General features: G+C 38.3%; 1 protein-coding gene across 3 annotated transcripts in view; it reads left to right on the top strand.

Moving 5' to 3' along the window:
- Positions 1-23,758, top strand: part of DLG2 (discs large MAGUK scaffold protein 2) — a 911,187-nt gene that overhangs the window by 575,545 nt on the left and 311,884 nt on the right. For all 3 annotated transcript variants that reach the window (XM_031066024.1, XM_031066022.1, XM_031066023.1), the window contains one exon: positions 16,749-16,918. In XM_031066024.1, the coding sequence (XP_030921884.1) occupies positions 16,749-16,918 (170 nt within the window). The remainder of the gene's footprint in view (positions 1-16,748; positions 16,919-23,758) is intronic.

Raw genomic sequence — 23,758 nt, 5'->3', positions numbered from 1 at the left:
CATATCTCTGCTTAAAAAATAGCAATAATTATTAGTCACTTTAGACTTCACTCATCTTCATAAAAAATCCCTTTTTTGAGAGACTTCTTGAACTTTCAAAAATCAGAGATGCACAGAACCACAGGACATCTCAAGTTGGAAGGGACCCATAAGGATAATTGAGTCCAACTCCCTGCTTGCTTCAGGACTACTACTAAAACTAAACCATGTAACTGAGAGCATTGTCCAGATGCTCCTTGAGCTCTGTCACATGTGGTGCCACAACCATTTCACTAGGAAGGCTCTTCCAGGGGCAGACCACACTCTGAGGAGAGAATCTTTTCCTCATATCTAGTCTGAATTTCCCCAGAGCAGCTTCATTCCTTTTCCTCATGTCCTGTTGCTGGTCACCAGACAGGGGTGATCAGCACCCCCTCCAGTGCTCTCCCCAGGGAAGTACTAATGGATATGTTTATGTACTACTCTCCCTGAAATTCCCTGGCTTGTAGAACCAGTGTAAGAACCATCACACTGCACAACTCAGATTTTAGAAGACATTTAGATCAGTACACTATTGCTTCATCTTGCAGAATAAAACTGTGGATATAGTATAAGTTAATATGTAGTAAATAATATAAAATATACCATTTGATGGAATTTTAAGAACAATTTTAGATTTAATTATTTAGCTAAATGGGACTATAACAATCTTGGAACTAAATGGAGATTATTTTTTTCTCTCAATGCCTCCTACCATGTTTCTCTGAAGATTTGAGTTTCAAGTCAGGGATAGAATATAAACAGAGAATATAAACTCTCTGAAAGTAGCAGTCATTCCCACTGAGTTGAAGGAGAATTTCTCTCAACAGTTCGATCTTTTAAGACTTTTGATGCATAAAGACTTCTTCTCTCCCATTAATGGTGGTTGTCCATGGGCAAACATCTACTTTTTAATAAAGAAGCTCTGAATTTGGACTTTTCTTCTCTGGAAGAAAGAGAATTCCAGTACTTATGGCTCAGTGCCTTTTTTTGTTTTATTTACATTTGTGTCAGAGAAAAAAAAAACAGTGTTTGTTTCAGTTGCCCACATAAAGCAAATAACTTCAATGTATAATATTCAGTAGTTACTTCTTTTGGATTATCGATGATAAGTGAACCTCTGGCTTCTAAAAAGCAATACATATAAAACCATTTATCTTTTTGTGAGAACAAAAGGGATCAGCTTTTGGAACCAGAAGAACAGTTTAGTGGCAGAACTTTATTGGGGGGAAGAAAATTACTTAAAGCATGATGCAAAGCTTTCAATTATGATCAAGTTTAAAAGAGCACAGACTCACAAAATATTAATACATTTTTAGCAATCATAAATCAAAATTATTTTGCGTCAAGAATCACTCTTGCTGATTATAGTTTCTTGCAGTCTAAATTTGATTTTATAGTAGAGCTAGCTTTCTCAAAAAGCTTTCTTGCTCTACGGGAATGAGAGGCTCAGATGAGTTTCTTATGTATTGCTATCAAAAATACACTTTTCCTTCTTGAAAAGAAAAGTTTGAAAATGAGAGTTTTAAAAGGTCTTAGGATCTAAAAAAATAAATACCATCTTGTATAGAACAAGAATTCAAATCTTACATTTTATACCAATGACTTGGTCACAGGAATCTTACTGAGCCTGTGATACTAAAGTCAGTTATTGCATATGTGACAGAATATTAATGACTTAATTCACAGCACTGTGAGGTAGATTTGGACAGTCTTGAGCTTGACTTTCAAGGGTTAATGTTGAACCAGAGGTTATTTTGGTATTTAAGCCTGACATGTACTCAAGAGGAAAGAGGGTTGATAAAAGAGCTGAGTCCAAGGGAAGAAATTGGCTGTGCCTGGGAGGATGCACATTGCCCTGGTTAGCTGCCCAGACCTGTGGCTGTTTCCTTCATTCTTTCTTCTAGGAAACTGATTTCCAGTCTCTTCCCATTTGTGAAGCTATCAATTGTTTTTCCTTAAAAGCATGGACGTTTGTAAGGAGAATTTCAACAGGTTGAGAAAATCAGATCAGTTGAGAGTTACCTTTGGCAGACTTATCAGAAACCACACTGGTATCCCCAGCTAGCTGAATATCGTAGGTTAAAATGTTCTAAAGCTGTGCATTGATCTTCTTTCGTTAGTTAATATATCTTTCCTTTTCTGTAATTACTGACTGCTAGGAGATTTTGTGTTGTAAAACTGCAGCATTTTTTAGGTATGCTGTGTTGCCCAGTCATCACCCTGCCAGTTTTCCCCATTGGATTTCCCTCCTGCCCTCATCTCTCAAAGTGACTTGGTGTGAGGAAAGGAACATTACACACGTGCTAATGGCAGGAGACAGGAAGCAAAATAGCTTGCCTTTGGTCATCCAGTAAATCAGGGAGAAAGCTTGGAATACAGTAGCGATTCCTTCTCTCATGTTTCTGTGCCTTAAAGGCTTCAGTTAAATGCCTACCAGCAAAGGCTCTAAACAAATTAGATTGGTATTCTCTTCAGTTGTCAACTAACCTGCTGTGAAGTGTCAAAGATTATAAATTTAGGTAGCTATATGTAGCAAGAGAGGAACTCTGAAGACCCTTTTTCATGGATATTTGTGGGGAAAATAAAAAGATTGTGTTCTGATCAAAATTTTAAAATAAGTCTGTGTTTCACTAAAATGAAACACAGAGGAAAACTTGTGATTTCATGCTATCAATTCAAAGCTTGAAAACTGGAATTGAAAAACACTGAAGCCCAGATCTTTCCAGCAGCAGGCACACAGTTGTTGCCCATTGGTGTCCATTTGTAGCTCTAGATTGCTTGCTAAAAACTGAATTGAGAATGATGCTATGAGGCCTTTTCAGATTAACGTGAAGAGCCCTTCCCAGGAGAGATCATGTTCTTTACAAGAGTGCCATGTGCCTCTAATACAGCTGGGGAGCTGGTTTTATTCTGCCATCCTTATATATCAAAACAGAAGTGTGTCTGCTTTGTGATTAGCTGCCTAAGTCCCCGTTAACTTCTGATCTTGTACTAAGCCTATCAGTACCAGGTCTATGCGCGTTGCAATGGCACACAGCTTGTTCAGGATGTTATTATAATTACGGTGCTGCCACAAAACACTGATTCATATCTGCACTGTTTACAGGCCTCTGACAATGCTATTAGTTCAGTACATAATTTAGCAGTAAGTTAATAAAGAGGCATTCACCCTATTAGGCAAAACATGCTTGCTTTGTAGACAGTCATAAATTAGATCATGAAATATTGACTGTTCACTCTGTCCTGGTTTGTGTTAGGAAATTTGATCTTATTAACTCTGTTTGTCTGTGTAGCTGTATCTTTTCTGAGCTACCATGGAACTGAAACAAAAAAAAAAATTACCGCAGGTGATCTACATGAAAAAGGCAGGTCACAAAATCCAAATCTGATTTTCATACGTTATTTTCAAAGTTGAACACGTCTTACTGTAGCTCATGTTTTAAGTTAACAACTTATATGTCTTATCATCAGTGGAATATTGGACCATGTAATTTTGTTCTCTGTTCTCTGCACCACTTCATTTTTTGTTGGCTGAATTCTTCTTTCTCTCTTTTTTGTATGTGAATTTTGCATTCTTTTTTCAGTATTGCAGATCTCCAGTGTGTCTCTGAATTGGTTTATACTGTATTATTTATCGTTATTTATATTATGCTTTTCCTATTTTGAAAATAGGGTGGTAGGCTGTAAAAATCCTTTTATGAGATACAAGGAAAGTGAAACTATGTTTTAACAGCTGAATTGTCAGGCAAAGAGAATAGAAGTTAATGAGTAATAAAAGGTACCTCTCTGAATTGTGGTATTTGAAACTGATGAATTTTATAGACTCTTTATAGACATCGGTGATGGACATTTTTACAGAAGTTTTCTTTTGTAGCACAAAGCATCAGTACCTTCCCCCATACATTTCTGAGCTCTTTTCCACTAATTGAATTCCACTGCTTGTGACTAACACTTAAGCAAATTAGCATGGTACTAGGACTCTAGCTTATGTAATGCCCATTGCACTGGAAATTCCATGCAGTGGCACTGAACTGGTTCATGATCTCTCTCCAAAGATTTCCTTCAGTACCCATCCTGCCTGAATTACAGTCATCCCAGAGTGCTGCAGTAGCAGAACAGCATCATGCAGCCAAATCCAAGTGATTATTTCATCAACATGTTTGCGCTAATACTGCAGTTAAAAGTTTAAATAGCTCAGTGACAATTCATCTGTAAGAAGCTTTCTGTGGTTGCATACCTTTGAAATCATCAGCTTTCTGTAGACTCTAGTATTAGTCAAGGAAAAAATATTTCACATCTCTTCCTGTACTCAACAGGTGTAACACTCTAGGGTGCTATTGAATTTTTAATTTCTTTCAATTTTCATGAAACCTGAAAATAATATTTTAGATGAAAAAATAAACTGATTTGAGTGACCATAAAAAAAAGTAAGTTCCTTTTAAGCAGCAAAGATCTAATTTTAAATATTCTAAGTAAATGGTCAGCATTTTATTTCTGACAGCCAAAACCACTAGTACATGGTGAGACAATTCATACTCTGTCAAAACTCCTGGCTGTGATTTGCATAAAGAATTTGGACTTTCAGACTTTAGCCAAGACATATTTTCTGATAGTACATCATCATTGTTACATTCCTTACTCCACTTTTATTGCAGCTGTTAGAGCACGGGTTCCCTAGAATATGGGAGTTTCAGTGTCAAACTTGCAAGATGTAGGAAAACTTTGTTTCTATGTGCTGCTTGTGTCATGCCAGCCTGTGTGTTACTCCAAATCATAGCAACACACACAACAAGCTTGGTGTTTTCTCTGTGCGGTACCTTTTTGTAATCTGAGTTGCAGCTGTGTTGTATGCAACCTAATGGTACTGATGCTCTGAAGCTGGTGGAGGTTCTTACTGAACTTGAACAACGTGTTTTCTCCTCCTCCATTCGTTTTAAGGCTGCACCTATGTTGGGAATAGCTATTCCAATCACACCTAAGCAGGAGGGAGGGTTTTCTGCTTGTTGGTGCAAGCACAGTGCTGCTCATTTTGTGCTCAACTTGCTGGGCCTGATCTTTGGTAACACTTTTCTTCTTTTGTGCTCAAGTTTCCCCATTTGTAAAATGGATACCATGATCATTATCTTTGCCTCACGGGGGTTGTTGTGAAGCTAAAACGAGTTCATATTTGCAAAGCCCTTTGAGAGCCCCAGATGAAAAGCACTTGTAAAAATCCTGAACCTGGGATTGCCTCCTGGGTTATCTGTTGTAACTGGTTTTCCTGCACAAACCTGAACGCGCTGCAGACTCTGCTGGTGTCAGCTGGGAGGATTTTAACTTGGATTGAGGAACAGCTGAGCAGTTCAGTGCCTTCAGCAGGCCAAGCACACCTTGGTCCCAGGTCAGCGGCTCGGCTGTCCCCTGGCTGGACACGCCACAGCCTGGCCCTGAGTGCTGCCATTCCCCAGGCTCTGGGCCCTGCAGTCCCCATGGCACTGGGGACAGTCGGACTAGGGGGCTCTGAGGGTAAGTCAGGCTGCACAGCCAGAGCTGCACAGCCAGAGCTGTCCCTGCCCTCCACCACACCTACAGCTCCTGGCCCGCGGCACTTCCATACCTGCCAAGCAGCCCTGCAGCTGGGAGGAGTTTGGCTGCTTCCTGATGCCCTCATTCATCCTAGGCTTTACAGAGATTTGTTTTCTTTCCCTTTCCTTTATCCCAACACCTTCCTCTCACAACACCCCACAGCTACCTACACCTCCTTCTGCTCATCCTTCACCTCTCCAGTGTTCCACTCCGGCCTCAGCTGTTGACAGGCAGATATGACTCCTTGTCCTGGGAGCAGCAATTTTCCTTCTGGCCACCATTAGAGGCTGCCAGAGCCGCCTGGATCGAGCCGAGCCAGCAGCAGGGCTGGATGCACTGGGAGCTCCAGCACTCGGCTGCTAGTAGGAGTAGTTGCCGAAGGAAAGCATCGTTCATGTCAATGGCAGGAGACGAGACGCAGAGAGACTGAGGATAACTTGGGAGTTAGAGAACGGACAGAGGAATGGAAAAATGTGGTAAGAGCTAATCAAAACTGAGGATTGAGCTGGATGAGAAATACAGATGGAGAAGAAATGCAGGGTGGGGGAATATTTTGGGAGAGGGGAATAGAAAAAGTAAACATTCCTATAGATCTTTCAAGAGGTTAATAAAGAAAATTTGATACAAGTTGGAGCGCGTTTAAGAGTAATGCTTATGGAGCCCCTACCAGTCCCAGCATCCTGCCCACCCTTCTCATGCCCCCTCCCCTTCCTTCTTTGTCCTGCCCATGCTTCCCTGTCTCCTTCCTCAGCCATCCCCTTGCTGCGCACCATGGAACACAGGCACAGATTTAAACACAGCTGTGGGCTGGCTGGGGCTGCTGGCTGGGCAATGTCTGCAGGCATTACCTGGTGGAGCTGCTGGCCTCAGTCTCCTTGTGCCTGTGTCTGTCCTGCACTGCTGCAAATCTTTTGCTTTTAGTAAAGTTGTGCTTCACTTCCAGTAAGTTGAGGTGGGAATCAGATCTGAAAAGTGCAAAATTTTCTTCCATGTTTGGACAATTGTTTTGATTTGTCTTTTATACTTGTGTGTCTGGTTCACTTCCAACCCAGCAGCTTTACCTGGATGTATGTTTGTGTATTGGAGTCCCAAACTCTGTTTGAAGAAGATGCTAATTATGCAGAGGACATTTTAAAATGAATAATGTGGGAAGTGTAAGATCATAAACTCTGTACGAAATTACCGCAGGTGTGGCTTACCTAGCAAGAGAGTTAATTTGCCTTGAGTTATTCTGGCCAAGCAATAACTGAGAGCTTGATGGCACAGAAAATTATTTCATTATAAATGATTTAGAACATCTGTACCTCCAAACTCATTATGCAGTGACAGGGTATTATTCTGCTTTCAGGATGTTTATGATAAAGGAAAATAAATTGTGAAAGAAGAGGTCCTCCTGCTGTAGATGTACTTAAATATTACTTTTATTCTAGAAGTTTATGCTTGAGTCTGTGTGCAAATTGAATGGGTGTCAGGTGCTCCTCCCCTCAAGCCCATATAGCTACACGCTATGAGATGAGCTACCATTAGTTAATAACTACTCCCCATGCTCAAAGTGTGCATTAGGAGATGCAGCTCTTCTGGGAGGCATCAGACTGAGTGGGCTTTTGCTTCTCTCCTTGTGCTGCATGGGGGTTGTATGTGAAACATTTTTAACCTCTTGGATTTTTATCAGACACAGAAAGAACAGCACTTCTTTTTAGTGTTGTTGGTTCAGCCATCAAGTAGATATATGAGAAATTTTATCTGCATAGGTTGTTTGGTTTTGGTTTTTTTTCCAATGGCAAGGATTTAGAGGATTACATTTGGAGCTGATTTAGAATATACTGACATTTTTAGCACCTGAGTATTATTGACCATCTTGCATTCTGCCTTTATGAGTAGATTTGAAATAATACCAAGTCAATATTGTACCAAATTTCAGAATTAATATTGATTTAGAAATCAATAGTGGAACACTATTATTTTCATCATTTTCATAAGAAATATTATTATTTGAAGCTGAAGTTTCTTAAATTATATGAATGATCATTGCATGGTATTAGTTTTGACATTTTGGGAAGAAATTCATTCCCACAGCTAAAAATTGCCTTGAATCTCTTTACCAAGTGATTTTTTTTTTTTATCAGTAATTTAAAATACAAATACTTAGTGCATTTGGCAGCAGTACATTTTAAAAAGTTTTCAGTGCATGTGTCAACATATTTAAATTACACTGTTTCTTTATTTGGCTTGTAGTAATTTAAATAACCTATTTCTTAAGTCTCCGTTGCCCTTGTGATCATTTCTCAATGGAACGTTGGGCTGCATCACTGCATAAATTTTGCTATCTTCAAATTCCAGGTCTAAGAAGACTTAAGAATATTATACTGAAGCTGAGCAAACACTTTTTGGTACAAAATTAGGTCCAAATGGCTTTTAAGTGCCAAAGGAAAAGAGCAAATCAGGGCTGCCTTCATTCAAAAAAGTAGTGGCAAAAATCACCTTTGGCGGGGAACCTGCATTCACTGTCCTCTCTGGGGAATGTGAGGCTCCAGCTTCCAGAGGACTAGTCAGATCACTAAACTGGAGGGGCTATGAAATCATTGTGTTGGGTTTTTTTTCCTCTCAAGGGTCTTTCACTTCCTCAAAGACAAGTAAAGGTTGCTTGAGCCAGAGCAACCTTGCAGTGAGTGTTGTGTTTTGAAAGCAAAGTACAGGCTGTGGACCAGGATCTCCTCTTTATGGATGCCCTGAGGACTGTGCAGCAGCAATCTTACACATGGACCTGCATACATTACTGTGGTTGTTAGAGTTCATCACATAGAATCGTTGAATAGTTTGGGTTGGAAGGTCCAAAAACCCTCTAGTTGCAACCTCCCTGCCATGGACAGGGATACCTTCACTAGACCAAGTTACTCAGAGCTCCATCCAACCTGATGGATGGAGGGGGTGGGGCATCCTTCCAGGGATGGGGCATCCTCAGCTTCTCTGGGCAACCTGCATCTCACTATTCTTACAGTAAAGGGTGTTTGCAAAGGGTCTTCTCAATATCTAATCTAAATCTACCCTTTTTCTGTTTAAAGTCATCACTCCCTGGCCTGTTGCTATGGACTCTTGTAAATTTCTGTAATGTATGTAAAGATTTCATGAAGTCAAAGCAGCAGGCAGAATTTCTGCCATCTTGGTATAGAGGATGCTTCCTGGGTGAGGAGCTGATTTAGAATTTAGGAATGGGATATTAAGACTGCGCTCTAAAGACAGCACTACATTATACAAAGTGCAACAGTTTCAGTGTTGGAAACTGGCAATGAAAGTGTTTTTCTGAGATGACATTGGAGACAGCAGATTGTTGTTTTGATTTTTGTTTGTTTGTCTGACGGCCTAATCTTTTTGTTAATTCAATTTTGTTTTCATTCAGAGCTTATTAGATTTAATTTTTTTTTTTTTTTTTTGCTTAACTGGAAAATTTGTTCAGCATAAACCAATGCCATTTTTGTCAAGAAAAAAAGGATGATAGAAAAAATTGACCTTAACTTTCCATTTTATTTCAGAGTTCAGTTGTAAATATGTAGGTCTTACAGCCAAGAGGCATTCAGGTATATAGAAAGATGAGTGGGTGTTTCCATCTCTGAAATTAAATCAGTGTTACCAGTAGTTCAGCTATATGCCTTTGGCTTGAAAAGCTTGTCTAGCAAGGCCCTTTAGGATGAAAAATCAGGTGTCACATGTAGGAGATTATGATGACCAGAGAACCTATGTTTGCTCTCCTCACAAAAAGATTTTGGGACATTAAATGAAACTAATAAATAGCAGGTTGAAATAACCACAAGGAGAATTTTTAGCTGGTAGCAAAGCTGTGAGATTCATTGATGAAAAACACTGGGGATGTTGAGTTTTCATGAGTTTTGAAAAAGGTTAAATTAGTGTAAAAGAAATTATCCAGGGATATTAATTGAAAAAAGAAAAAAGTATTTTTGGTTCACAAAAGTCCAGCAGCTGAAAATGTATTCTGGATAAAAAATTGTGTTAATATTTTTCCTTTCCCATCTGCTAAAGGCCACAGTTGGAAAGAAACCCCAGACTAGATGAAGCCCTGGTCTGGTTTATCACTTCATGTAGCTTTTATCTTCTAGATGAGTGAACATCTTATTCCACACATTTTAGTTCTGAGCTTCCCTACAGTGGGATCATTCTGGCCATAGGGGCAGCACTGTCTCCTTTAGGCCAAGGGCTGGATCTCTGTGTGAGCCACTGGGTGTTTGGTAGGGATGTGGTCAGAAGGTTCAGCAGGGCAGCTCCAGTGCAGATCTCCTTGCTGGCTGTCCTGCCTGGCTGCCTCAGTGTGTGCCTGCAGCAATCCTGCTACCAGGGGCCAAGGTTTTAATCTGCTGAACAGAGTTTGGTGCTAAAGGTTTGTGACTGCTCTCTTTTCTGTTTCTGTTCCTGTTGGGAGCCACTAATGATCCCCTCCTGAAATCAATCACTGCATGTCAGGATGTGCAGGAGCTCACGGTAGTGCTAAATGAGCTCAGCATTGCAGAGCTGCATTAATATTGCCATTTACCTGTGGTAATTGGCTGTAGACATATGGAAGATATTGATCTGGCTGGATTTCTACTCTAGATCTACTCTGTCAGTGTCTGTGCTGGCTTGAATGTCTCTGCATGGGATTTCACCGTGCCAATTTTGATGTAATATGATGTATCTTTGAGGTCAGATTTCAGATATTAGGTTGGGAAATATTTTCAGCCAAGAGGCGTGCGCATACATATATATATATACACACACTCCCAAAACCAGACACCCTGTGATAAAGGCATTCCAAAGACATTCCACCTAAAAGGACAAAAGGATCTCTTTGGAATGGCAGAAAGGCTTGACTCAGAGAGAGAGCCACAGCTTTGTCCAGGAAGTTCTCAGAAACAGAGTAGAATGCAGAAAGGATCCAAAGTCCTTTAAACAATAAATAAAATGCTTTTTAGCCAATTTTGTGTCTGGAGTGCAGTCTTACAGCTGAGTTTAAGACCTTTAAGAAAAAAAAGGAATGAGATTTAAAAAAAGGAAATGCTGATGCATCCTCTATTGAAACTGTGTGAATAGGAACATATTCAAGCTTCTAAATATATTTTCTTCTAAGAGTCTAAAGGCTGCAGGGACTTTTCCATTCCTAATTATATAGTGCAGTATGCCGTCTGTTTCTGACTTACAACTTCAAAAATAGAACTTAGAGTCATAAATGAAGCGCAAGGAGAAGGATAAAGAGACGCCGTATATGATAAGGAAGTGCTCTGCTAATATTTTTACTGATGTTGTAGCCAGGCACTTGGGTTTTAAATTCAGTGACTGTTATGCAAGCCCTTTAATACACTGGCATTTCATTAAGAGGCTGTTTAAAAAGAAATCTGTGGGTAACTAAAGCAGTAGCAAAGGACAAGCCCTGTAAATATCTTATAACAGTTCTGTGGCTGTGCTGTTGTGTCTCAGGTCTCAGCAAGGTCATGTCTCTAACAGGGTATGGAAACAGTCATTTCAAGCAATAACATATTCTGAAATTCAGAAGTATTTCCTAAAATCTGAATTGTTTCCTGACAGTTCGAGCTTCAGTCTCTGTTCTGGAAGTGAAATAAAGCTCAAAGTTCTCTGGTAGGACACCCACAGATCATGGTGGTAGGACCTATAACCTGCCTGGATGTGATCTGAAATTCTTGACTGCATTATAGCAGGCACTTTTACCTCCAAAACCATCACTAGACTCCTGGTATATAAAGGAGGTATTTCATCTGTACTTTTTTATTTCTCATGCAAACTTTGGGAGGGCAAGAAGTAGGACTTAGTGCTAGCCTGTCCCTGGATATGGGAATAGGAAAAGTGACTGGAACTGCCCTGATCTAGAGGGAGTGAGCTGGATCTGCACAGGCAGGCTTTTGCTGATGCTCTTTCACATATTTTAACTTCTGCCATTTAGGCAGGAAAAGACATCACTTGCACTGGAAAGGGTAAATGGCTATTTTCTACACCCAAAGTACTGAAAAATTCAAAGGAATGAACTGTGGGGGTAACCAACACAATTTCAGGTCCCCCTCCAAAACCTTATGGGTTTTGGAGGCTGTGGGCTGAACACAGGTAGTATGTTATAGGAAAGAATGAGTTTCCATTAAATTTTAGTAAAATCTGCACACATACTTAAATTAGAAACATTTTATGAGTTTTTTTCTTTATTTCAGTCTCTGGGATGATAATCATTCCAGTTGCTGCTATGAGTTGTGAGGCTGCAGAAGCACTGCACTAGGCTTGAGCAAGCACACCCTGCTTTTCAGCAGGGCTTGTTAACTCAGCCATCCACCAACCTTGGGCTCCCAGAGCCAACAGACTGAAACTGACTTGCCAGTGCAAGGGGAGAAAGCATCTGCCTGAATCTACTTAGGGAAACGCTGTGCAAGAGCTTAGTTCCTGTCTTTGCACACACACAGCTGTCTTTGTGCTTGGTTGAGGTGATTGCCTTTCGACTCTCACTTCTGAGGATTTGTTGCAAGGGCAAGTTCAGCCAGGAAGAGGCAGGAGACTGCTTTGCTTGGTTATCCAGGGTTTATGCTGAGTGTGCCTGGGGGCTGCAATGAGGGCTAGTTCCTGTTTAAGATGAGCCAAGAATGTGTAGACTCTCCTCTGGAAAGCTTATTGTAAAGAGGAGACAAAGGAAGCAGGATGCAGGTGAGGTTTTAATCCTACATTTGTAGACTATGAGAGAAAAACTTGGTGGAGGTTGCACACAAAGAGCTGGGATGGCACCAGGCCAGCATCATTGGGGAAAAGCTTATATTTTATTGAATTTATTTCAGTGCAATAGATTAATGCCATTGATTCAGAGGCTTGAATGATGATGTTTTTCTCTCAGAAATAAAACGTTGTGGGTTTAGTCCTTGTTTAATTTCCTCAGAACTAAAGATAATTCTGTTCTTGTTAGAAGCAGAGGTGAGATTCAATACTTCAAATAGTGCCTTTATGTTAAATACAGTTAGGTTTACTGTTTTATTGCACCAATATTTCCACATATTTTTAAATCAAAATCAATCCTAGGATTTGAAATTATTATTAAGTTTGGTTCTAAATTCTGCTGTATCATTTGTAAGTTACAAACCCCTCCCCCCATCATAAGTTTTATGAAGTAGTATTTTCAGTAGTAACCATGAGATATTTGGAATTTCATTATAAATCACATAAGTGTCAAATTTTGAGTTAGGATTGGCTGTTACCTTCATCAGACATTTTCATAAGCACTAGTTGCCCTCCAGCTTCCAGAGACAGGAATTTTCCTCCACTGATAAATATTATCTCTTTATTTTTGAAATAGACGTAGAAATAGTTGTACACTACTTTACAATGTCAGGAAGGGGTCTGAGAGTATGCATGAATTTGCTACAGAAACTGGATCATATCTCTAAGGATCATTATACATAAGGAAACTATGCCCTAAGGGGCATACATGCCATTGGTATTTAGTGTTAGCTCTGTATTCTGTGATTTTAAAGACAGATCTGAAGACTGCTGTAGTAAATGTGATAGCCTTTATTCTGAATTCTTACTGGAAATTAAAAAAAAAAAAAAATATTCCTCTTGGAAGGAAGTTATATGAGCCAGTATCAATATGTACATTTTTTACCCCATGTGCTGTAAATTCTAATTATTATGGAATAGGAAGGGTGTGTATAGAATTAAAAAAAAAAAAAAGCTGGGGAGAGAGAGTCATCCTTCTCTAGCTAATGGAGTAGACATATTCTCTTAAGGTCAGATAATCTAATTATAATTATTTGCTGACCTCTTGAAGAAAAGATAATAATCCTTTCAGCTTGCAACCTAGCATCTTGTGTTATTGCTTAAGGTGCTGTGCTCTTGTGAGTTCTGGAAGAAAGAAAATATCAACAGTTTTGCAGGGAGACTTAGGCTAAAAAGGTTAAACACTGGAGCAAAGGATAATGAGAAATTTTAGTGTTTCTCTGTCTTACCTCTATAGCCTATCTGATATCTTCATACTGATATATGGAGGTGTATATCTACGTGATATATTCTATAGTTTTGCACTCATCTCCCATCATAACTATTTTTACCTTGATTTCTATGCTCTGACTAAAGAATAAAGAAATTCCTTATCAGTTCAAGTTTTTCTGAGGAGGTAACTAAAAAAAATCAGTTGGCTTTGGCTAGAAAGAATCTATGAATGCTGGCCATTCTGCAGTGGAAAGCATGGTACCTCTACTTTTGAAAAGCAGCATTGTCCCACTAATACGACTTAGCTGGAGGTGTCTGGATGATAAGTAAGACTTGTGGATTACTACAGGATTTAGTATCATGATGTTGATCCACAGAGTACAGATTATTCCCTTGTTCTTCAGTCTATAGTTAGTTCCAGTTAGCTTTGCTATGGCAAGTGTGCTAATGTGTGTTGGCAGGACCATTTGGTCTTCTGGGGCTCTTAGCTGCCGCACCAGGCTGCTTTGGGTTTCCCCCCAGGGCGCCATATTGCACAGAACAAGGGAACAGAATTATCATTACCAGTTGTCACCTACTATATGTCCAGTAAGTGCCTAAGGACTGTACTCGTCTTCTTTACTTAAAAGTTGACTGAAGCGTTTATCAGCTTCTCAAGGATGTCTGCAGCTTCTTGAAAACAGTAAAAATCAAACTCAGATGAATATAGTGAAATTTAAACCCTTAAAAATAGGGGGTTTTTCCTTAATACAAGCCCTTATCTGCTTTGAAGAGAGCAACAATTGGTAATCTTCTGAGACCCTGACCTTCTCCCTTAACAAAGTAGCTCTGATATTTCTTCTATCAGTTGTAGCTGGTTTACATGATTGTTGCATGTGTTCTATATTTAACTGTCCAGGGTCTTTCATTTTGAATTTATACTACAAAAGTTTTGTAGAATATGTTCATTATGTTAAAGAACCTAGATGAACCAGTGTACCATATGAAGAGCTGCCAAACTCATTTTAATGTGTTACCTTTGTGGGGGATTCTACAGACCTTAATCAAATTAGGTGTGTGCATAATATTTGAGAGCAGGCCTCAGGAGAGCTGCTTGGAGATATTGATGGATGAGAAGCTCAACAAGGCCTGGCAATGTGCACTGGCAGCCCAAAAAGCTGAGATGTATGAGATTCCTCCTAACCCAAACCTTCCTCTGATTATATGATAACACAACTACTGTTGTATGTATTGATGAAACTACTAGGATCTCTTCTGTTGGACTTGTGTTATCTTGGATTATGAGGCAGATCTTCTCCTGGGCACAGCTCTGTCATCATCTGAAAACAACTTACAAGTATAGGGCATATCCAGCAATAAATGAGAAAAGAAATCACAGAAATAAAATTTTGCCATAGACTTGGCAGGTGAACGAAAAGCCAGGAAAATGCATTGGAGAGCTGCTTGCAAGGGCAGAATAGTTTTGTCCCTAAGGGGTAAGACCATGCACTTAACAATCTGAAAGAATTTTCTTAAGCTGGGTTTACTGACTTTTTTGCTGTTATGCTTTTAGGTTTATTTTGTTGCAGCATGTGCATATATGTTCTTGAATATTGTATTTATTTATTAAAAAATGAAAAATTAACCTCCTCGTGAGCGGGGAAAAAAGCCTACAGGTATGGAAAGGCATAGAATCATACTAGCATAGTTTGGTTTGGGTTGGAAGGGACTGTAAAGATCCTTTATTTCCATCATTCCCAGCTTCGGGCAGTGACACTTTCCATTAGACCAGGTTGCTTAAAGCCCCTCCCAACCATGGAAACTTCTGGCATTAGAGTAAACCACCAAACTCGACCTTTGAATGATATCTAGAAACTTTGTGATACAGTATTTCTTCTCAGAAGTGAAGCATGAGCTTTGTGTCCTTTCCAAGTTTGACCAGTTTCAAATAACTGTGTTATTTTTGTCATTTTGATTTGAGTTTGAAACAAAAGCAGCAGAACAAGAGCATGACAAAAACCATCCTAAATTCTCAGAGTTCTGATAAACTTAGGTAAAGTTTCATTTTCCCTCCATGTGCTGACTCCTAATCAATATCCAGATCAAGTGTTCTTTTGCTGTAAAGAGTCACATTTGATAGTTGATTTTTATGTATAGAAACAAAGCAGAAATGGGAATATTTTTAGCAACCCACATTTACTTCGCTGATTGTTCTTTCATACATGCAGAAGAACTCACTCATTTACAATATGCCTTTTTCTTCTGTACCCAAAATACTTAGAGGCATCTCACAACAAATGTACTACACAAGAGCAGTAGAGTCTCAATTAATCTAGCTCTTTGGAATTTGCTCTTTTCACTTGTCCTCATTTGCAAAGAAAGGATGGCCCAGTAGTTAAGTCATTCACCTGCTGCTTTGGAGATAGATTTTACTGCTTTTAAGTTTAGATTTCCTTTCCAACTAGGACAGATCTGTCAGATGAGGAGAATGCAGCTCCATCTAACCATCCATTGAAGGGGATTATATGTCCATCCTCAGATACTGTAGTGAATGCTCAAAGTAAGACTATGAGGGAATTTTAGTAGTATTCTAATAAAAAAGAAAATGTGATTATTATACAGCAGATCTTGTAGCCTGCAGTCAGTGTTGAAAACAAAGAATTTAACTTGAATAAATTATTTAGCATTAAGCATTCTCTTTTAAATTGTCTGCTTTTTGTAGGACAGCATTTTTATTATAACAGTTTTGTATCACACTATGAGATTTCCATAAGACCAGCTGTAGTTGTCCTTACTATGGTCCATAGTAATAGCATGCAGCATGAGTGTTTCAAAGCAATTACATTGTTTAGTCAGAACTTTAATGCAGTCTGTAAAGACAAATTATTACTTATATCTATCACTATAGCACATGTAACCTCAGTTTATGAAGGAGGATGGTAGGTGTGAGTGATTGGGTAGACTCCAGTTTGAATCAGGTATGGCTTTTGGAAGGACTGAGTGCTCTGTCTCATTGCTTGTGCAGCATATTGCGCTAAGTCTGTCATCTGGCAGACGTGGACTTGATGATCCTTGTAGGTCCCTTCCAGCTCATCATATTCTGCGATTCTGAGATTCCCAATGAAGTCATCTTCATTTTACAGCACTGCTGGCAAAACTTCCTTTGGTCTGAAGTAATAGCTGAAGCATTCAGTACCTCTGGTTCTTTGTTTTTCTTGTAGGGTCAACGATTGCATCTTGCGAGTGAACGAGGTTGACGTGTCGGAGGTGTCACACAGCAAGGCGGTGGAGGCCCTGAAGGAGGCCGGCTCCATAGTGCGATTGTACGTCCGGCGAAGGAGACCTATACTGGAGACCGTCGTAGAGATCAAGTTGTTCAAAGGACCGAAAGGTAGAGAAGAAAATTAAAAATATGTCCATTTTAAACTTGGTGTTTAGCCTCTCTTGTAGCTTAAATGGCATCTGGCCTTGTTGATTTGCTAACTGGTTGACATGTCAAATACTGAAATGTAGTTCATTTAGGCAGGCAGAACTTGAATTCATGGTTAATCTCTTCCTGAAATATAATGGAGTTCAAGGAGTTGTGGTTTGCTTCATTCGATGTTTACTCTCTCATTACCTTCTAAAGAGACACAGAGATACTATGTGGCAGCACATATACTACCTCTAAAGTTCCTTTACTCAGACCTTTGATTTAAGGTTCTGTTGAATGTGGAGTTTCTGAATTCTTCCTCCTTTCAGAAGGTTTTTTGATTATTCCAGCTTACCCTCTCTACTTTCATTATGTTTTTTTCTAGTTATCTTTGGAACATGAAGAATATCAACTTACCCAGATACACAGAAGAATTTTATTTTATTCTTCAACAAAATTATGTGGAAATCTAGCACAAAACCTTCACTAGTCTAAATGAGCTTTATCGCTTCCAGCATTCTGGTTACAGAACAAAAAGCCAAATTCCTTTCTAGAAGCATTTTTCTTCATAGCTAATTTTTGGACAAAGAAAATGCATATTTCCATGGTACATGTGAATAGAATGAACAGCAGTTAATTATTTTGATCCATAATAGCTATTTCATAAGCAGATCTTTGATAAATATATATATATATATGTATTATGAAATGAAGACATTTGCATGTATCTTAATATATGCAGTGCACATGAGATTACTCACCCTATTTTATCTATAGTAAATAATCTGCAGCTTTTTCAGTGTTCTCCCTTACATGTTCCCTCATGTGAATATTATAATATCCTTCTCCATAGGGTTTTTTAATAGCAGTAGTGGAGTATATTTAATATATTGAGACATATTGTTGAGCTTGAGCTCTAATTACTCAACAAAGATAGTGCAACACTGAAAACAGTGCACTCTTTGACACTGCAGTGTATTCATTATGCTCTGCTCTTGGAGAAGAGTAAGATATATTTAAACAGGCATCTGATGGTAAATCCCTGAAAGTCAGGGGTTTTACCTTCATAATTCAGGCAGTAAGGAAGCCTTCTCTATTAGGCTTTCTGTATTCTACAAATAAAAAAGCAAAATGAAGAAAATAAATAATTTATAGTTGGGATGAAAACCTTACCGATACTATTTTTAATATCTAGAGAATTTTTCCTTTGATTTTTTTCAAAATCTTCCATGAAAAAATTATCTATTGAAAGGCATCAAACTCTTAGCAGAAGTTGAGAATAAAACCCATGACTCTTGGCTGTAGTCACTCCTGTGATGCTTATCTCCCCATACTTCAGGTGATTTATCTGTGGACTGGTCTTTCACACCATTACTATGCAACATAAGAACCACTTAGTATTTATATCAACAGTGTTTCTCACTTCTCAGTGTGAAATTGGGATCTTTTGGCATCCAGAGCAGGATCTGAAAACTAGCATGGTAGCTTCCACACCATTCTTTTTTTCCTACTCACAAAATTAATAAAGAAAGTAAATCTGTTTTTTAGACAAGAATGTTGTTCCATACCAAAACTGGAATAGCAGATAGCTTTTCAATTATTTTCCCGACTGTCTCTGTCAGTATATAACCCAGCATTTACTGAGTTCATTCCTTACTGCCCTGAGAATTTACCACATGAAAGCAAGTCTTGGCATCCCTTACACCGGGTAAAGTCAGAGATCCCTAACTTGCCTGAGTATGTGTAGTAGATTATATCTTTCAGCACTTGAAGTTGGTAAAGAAGGAAATTTGCAAGGCTTTGTATATAGAGGTCCTTTTAATTTCATCTCAGATATTCAGGATGAGAGCTTTTACAAGTTTAGCCCGTAGAGGTTAGTTAGGTTTTTTTAATGGGCATTTATTTTTGTTGCTAGCAACTACCATATAGAAGACATTGATTAATTTGGTGGAGGTATTTTAAACATCACATATTGAATAAGCATTGTCTGGAGATGGCTTTGAGTGTGTTACAGGGGGAAGGGCATGCTCTTGTGCTGCCAGGAGGTCCCTTCTAAATGCAGATCCCCATGCAGTTGTTCCCGTTGTTTTACAAAAAGGCTCTCCTAGTGTCATGTGTGCTAAACCTGTAACCCTTTAGTTTTATTTTTGGGAGCAGAAGATGTAAACAAAGACACAATGAGTTGTGTAATAGGAAAATCAAGGGTTCAAAGAGAGCTTCAGCTGTGTAGGCATTTAAAGCTGGTCATCACTTTGACACACCTGATTGCAAATGCTGGCAGATAGCCACAGTCTGTGTCTTGAAGGTAATTGCCAACTGTCATGCTTGCAGGCTCTTCCTCTCTTTCATGTGCTTGGGAGATTGTCTTTTATATGCGTCTTGCATGTCTCTTCAGGCAGGTGTACAATTCACAGTATGGCTTTGCAAAGGATTGAGTGGCCAACACTAGATGTTTTGTTTCAGTCACTCCCAGGGCACTTCAGATTTTAGCAGCCAGCATCTGTACAGTGGCTGACAGCTGTAACAGAGGAAAGACATATTTGCAGCTTTCTTATTTAAATCACTGGGATTTAGACACTATTGAAAAACCTGTCATTAAGTAACATGCTTTTCTTGGTCTGTATTGAAACAAGACTAGCAGTAATAAGAATGGATTGGACATGCTGCAGTGTTTGCTCCTGGGGAGCAAAATGCAGGCATTCAAAACAAAGCAGTTTAATGATGCTCTCTGCTTTGTAATATAACTTGTGCATTAGCTTCCTGTAAGACCCTGCAAAGGTCTGTGTACGGGCAGTGGATTGTGAACTTCAGTCACTGTTCAGGAGTTCCAGTGCTCCGTCGCATTTCATTGCATTTGACTGAAGGGTTTTAAACCATAGTTCCATTGACCTCAAGATTTTCATGCTGTCCCATCACACTCCAAATATACTTTTACTAAATCCAGAAGCATCGAGTAGTATGATGATGCACAATTAGTATGCTGATGTACAAGGGGTAGAAATTAAACTTGATTCATTTTAATTTCATTTTATAAATGATCTTCTACCATTAGAAGAAATAAATTTTTAAATGTATTTCTACCATTGTAGAAAATTTCTGGCAGTGAGAAACTTGGGTAAACACAGAGGTCATGTAAAATATTACCTACCTACTTGCCTACCTAGCTGATAATTTAAGCTCTGATATAATGTACTAGAAGGGGGGAAAAAAGGGCAGAAAATAAGCATTCTTGTAACTACAGCACTGTCGGATCAGATAATAAACTTTTGACCTCACTTTTGTAGGAAATGTAGTGTCTTAAAAGACATCAGAACTGCAGAAATGAAGTTCAGGGTATGTGAAGCAGAACAGCTGAGTACCAGGAAACTTCAGAGGAAAATTGTCAGACTGAAAAACACCCAAAAAAAAGGAACAACATAAAGGACAGCTAATTTTGCTATCTGGATATTCTGGTGGCTTGAGTATAAAGTCATAGAGAAACAGGATTACTTTCCCACACCCTTCATGATAATAATGCCTATCATCATTACAGTGTTTGAGCTGTGTCAGGATGTTGCCGCGATGACTGGAGCTGCCCTTCTGGTCACGACACTTCAGATGAAAGGCTTTGGGCACACCACCAGTTCTCTCACTTTCTGGTTTCTAAAAGCATACTTTTTGCTGATTCCTGATGAATTCAACCAGTGACACATTCTTATGAGGTCCACCTCACATAGCTTTGGGCACTAAAACATGTTTAGGGACACTTAATTCTCTACTCTTTCTCCTCTCAGAATTAGGGCCATATCAAAACCTTTCTTTTAATCCATTTGGAGTGTGATTATATTTTAGAGCTTCAGATTAAAAATTAATGCATCTCTTAAGCACTGTTCAGCCCCATTCTGTATCTCCCTCTGGATGGCTATTCTTCTTATCTTAAATTTCTTAATCAGCAAAGACTAAGCTCCTAAACCAGACGTCTCCATAACATATGCAAAAATAAGATAGGATTAATATAAAGGGCATAATGTGCATTTATTTTGAGAGTATGTATGTCTGTCTAAATGTTAGACTACGTCACTGGCCAAAACCAGTTCCAGAGTTCCCATTTTGTTGTGTTCTGTGCTGAACTGAAGCGGCTCTGTGGCACATGGTAGGTTTTCTTTTCCTGTAACTACTTGGTTTATTCTTGATGTCACTGAATAAAGTCAATGGATGGTAATGAAGCTTTCTTACTATACTAGGAAAAGAATCAGTATGGTTTAATTTGTGTATTTTTTAACTCACTGGTAAATTATGAGATTTTCTTGAGAAGATGCAGAAAATTTTCACCATCAATATAAGGTATGATTTCACTGTAGATTTATCTTGGCTTGTTACTGAAATGTCCTCTAGCCTATTGCTGTCTGTAGTTTCCTAGAGGTTCATGCTACTTTTTTCATAGTAGATGTATTTTAATTTGGATTGATGGCTTTATTGGAAATGTCTTGTGTGTTCCGTTGCATGGATAGTAACCCAGCTTGCAGTGATAACTGAAATAGTCACAAAAGTACGCTTCAATGATGCGTATTTGAAAATGTCTGCTAAAAAAAATTGTTCAATTCAGAATATCAGAATAGAGGGTTCATTAAAAAAAAAGTGCTGCTTTCAGTAAGGAATGGAGGAAACTTACAACTTTTATCTAGCAAAGCAAAGTCAAAAGTTACCTTTTTATCTCAGGTAATAGCTGCAGCACTTAAAATGAAAGAAAGGGCTTTTTGCAAACAAAGAACCCCAATTATTTATTTCCCAATTTCAGAAAACAGTGAGAGCTTTCAGATCTTACTGTTTGATAACTGATTGCAAGTGCTTGCTTCAGACTGATGATGGTACATATTTTTTATTATTCTTTTTCTTTATTACAGCTATCACTTCTACTACTTTAATGATCTATTTTCTCTAATTTAAGAGACATTAAATATGCCATATCAAACTTTAGCATGTGGGAATAGGGGATTTTATGACAAGTTAGGCAGATATTTTCTTAATTAAAAAAATATGTTTTGTAAGGTCCAAAGTGTTTTTCAACAAAATCATTTTTGTACATTTTGAACAGAACCTTTTCTTATGGTCTTTGAAGAATTTCATTCGTATGATCCTATCAGCTGTCAATTTACGTCTGGTTTTCAATGTTCTCTTCCTTTTATGCTCTGTGAATCCTTATCTAAAACAGAGAAAAATGGAGCAACTTAAAGATAGAACCATATAAAAATGAGGAAGCAAGCAAACTTTCTCTAGTGTGGGTTTAACAGAATATCTTGGTTCTCAACTCTAATTTAAGTGCTTCCCTTCACATTACTTTAACCTGAAGTATCACTTATTTCAGGTATAAATAGAAAGCTAACGTAGTTGAAACTAAAATACCCTTTATTGTGAAATGTCTTTGCTTGAAGGAACTCATATTTCCTCCAATTAGCAGAAAGTGCTCCATCAAACACTAATACATATTTTTCCAGCTTCAAGATAGTGGCTCAAACTGTCATTTATAAGTTAACATCACTAAAAAGCTTGGCTTCCCTGCAGGCTAGGATTGCCTAATGTAAGAATATGTGAGTATCTGATAGTTTATCACATGAAAATTGTATTCTCTTGAAAATCATAAAATTTGAAAGCACCATGATAAAAGTGCTATAAAAGCCTCTGCTGTTTTCCAGCCATATTTTGAAATGTTTGTGTTGCCAGTGCCTGATGTGGTAAAAGTGGTAGGTTATATCCGCACCTTTATATTTCCCAGGCTGTGGATCATGTTCTTTAATTTAAGTGATGATAAATGCATACAGCTGCTATTATCATATTCTTCTTTATGGTAAAAATAAAATACCAAATGTATTATCTTCCTTTGGTCAGTAAAGACATGCCATCTCATTTGTGTAAGTTACCATCTATGAAGCTTTTCTTTAAAAATTGCACATTGATTCTGTGAAGTGGTTCCTTTCATTCCTGAGGAAAAGTAGTCCTTGTATACAATTTCACAAAGTAATAGTTAATATTCTAATGGCATTTCAGTTCTAGTTTCTCAGGCTTTTTCTTTTTTGTCTTTAGTGGAGAAAGAAGGTAAATCTGTTATGTTTTTTGTTAAAAAAGGCAGTTTAATGACAGGAAGTGGTGGAATCATCTTGTCCTCACATCAGACTTAATTTAAACATTTTGGAGATTAGTAGCCAGTCATTAAAGAAATTATTTTCCAAATCAAAAAGGATATTTTCAAAGGAAATTCAAAATCCCTCCTTCTGGCTGGTCGTCTCCCTTAAAACTGGAGCTCTCCTGTGAACTGTAGGATATTACTTGCTTGAAAACTATGATTGTCTTTTTTTGTATTTAACTGTCATTTTCCATTAGCAGTAAAGAAGTAAACAACATGTCTGGGAAGGCTGCGCAGCAATATTATATGTATGTATTTTGTCTGTTTTTCCCTTGAAACCATTAAGCTCTTAAGAACTCTCCAAGCAGGTCTGAAGAATCCTGTGTTCATATGCAAAATGAACATCTAATCTCATAGTGGATTTTAAATAAAATTTTCTAGAAATCATTCACAAAGATTTCCACTGATATGAATATTGCTTTTTGCAGCTCCATCATGCTAACTATTTCTGAAGTGGTGCAGTAGCAATTTTAAAGTGCAGTGCTGTATTTTAATAGCCAATTGAGATGGCTATAAAAATTCAGCACTGTGCATTAAGATCATTACTAAATTGCTTCAGCAGTACTTACTGATGAGGCAGCTTCAGCAGAACACATTTCATCTTAATGAACTGTGGCTGCAATAGTGCAAAAAGCAGCAGCTCAGGGAAAGATAGATGA

This window comes from Geospiza fortis, unplaced genomic scaffold, assembly GCF_000277835.1.
Source record: "Geospiza fortis unplaced genomic scaffold, GeoFor_1.0 scaffold16, whole genome shotgun sequence".
Classification (NCBI taxonomy): Eukaryota; Metazoa; Chordata; class Aves; order Passeriformes; family Thraupidae; genus Geospiza; species Geospiza fortis.
This window is presented reverse-complemented; position numbering and strand designations above follow the sequence as displayed.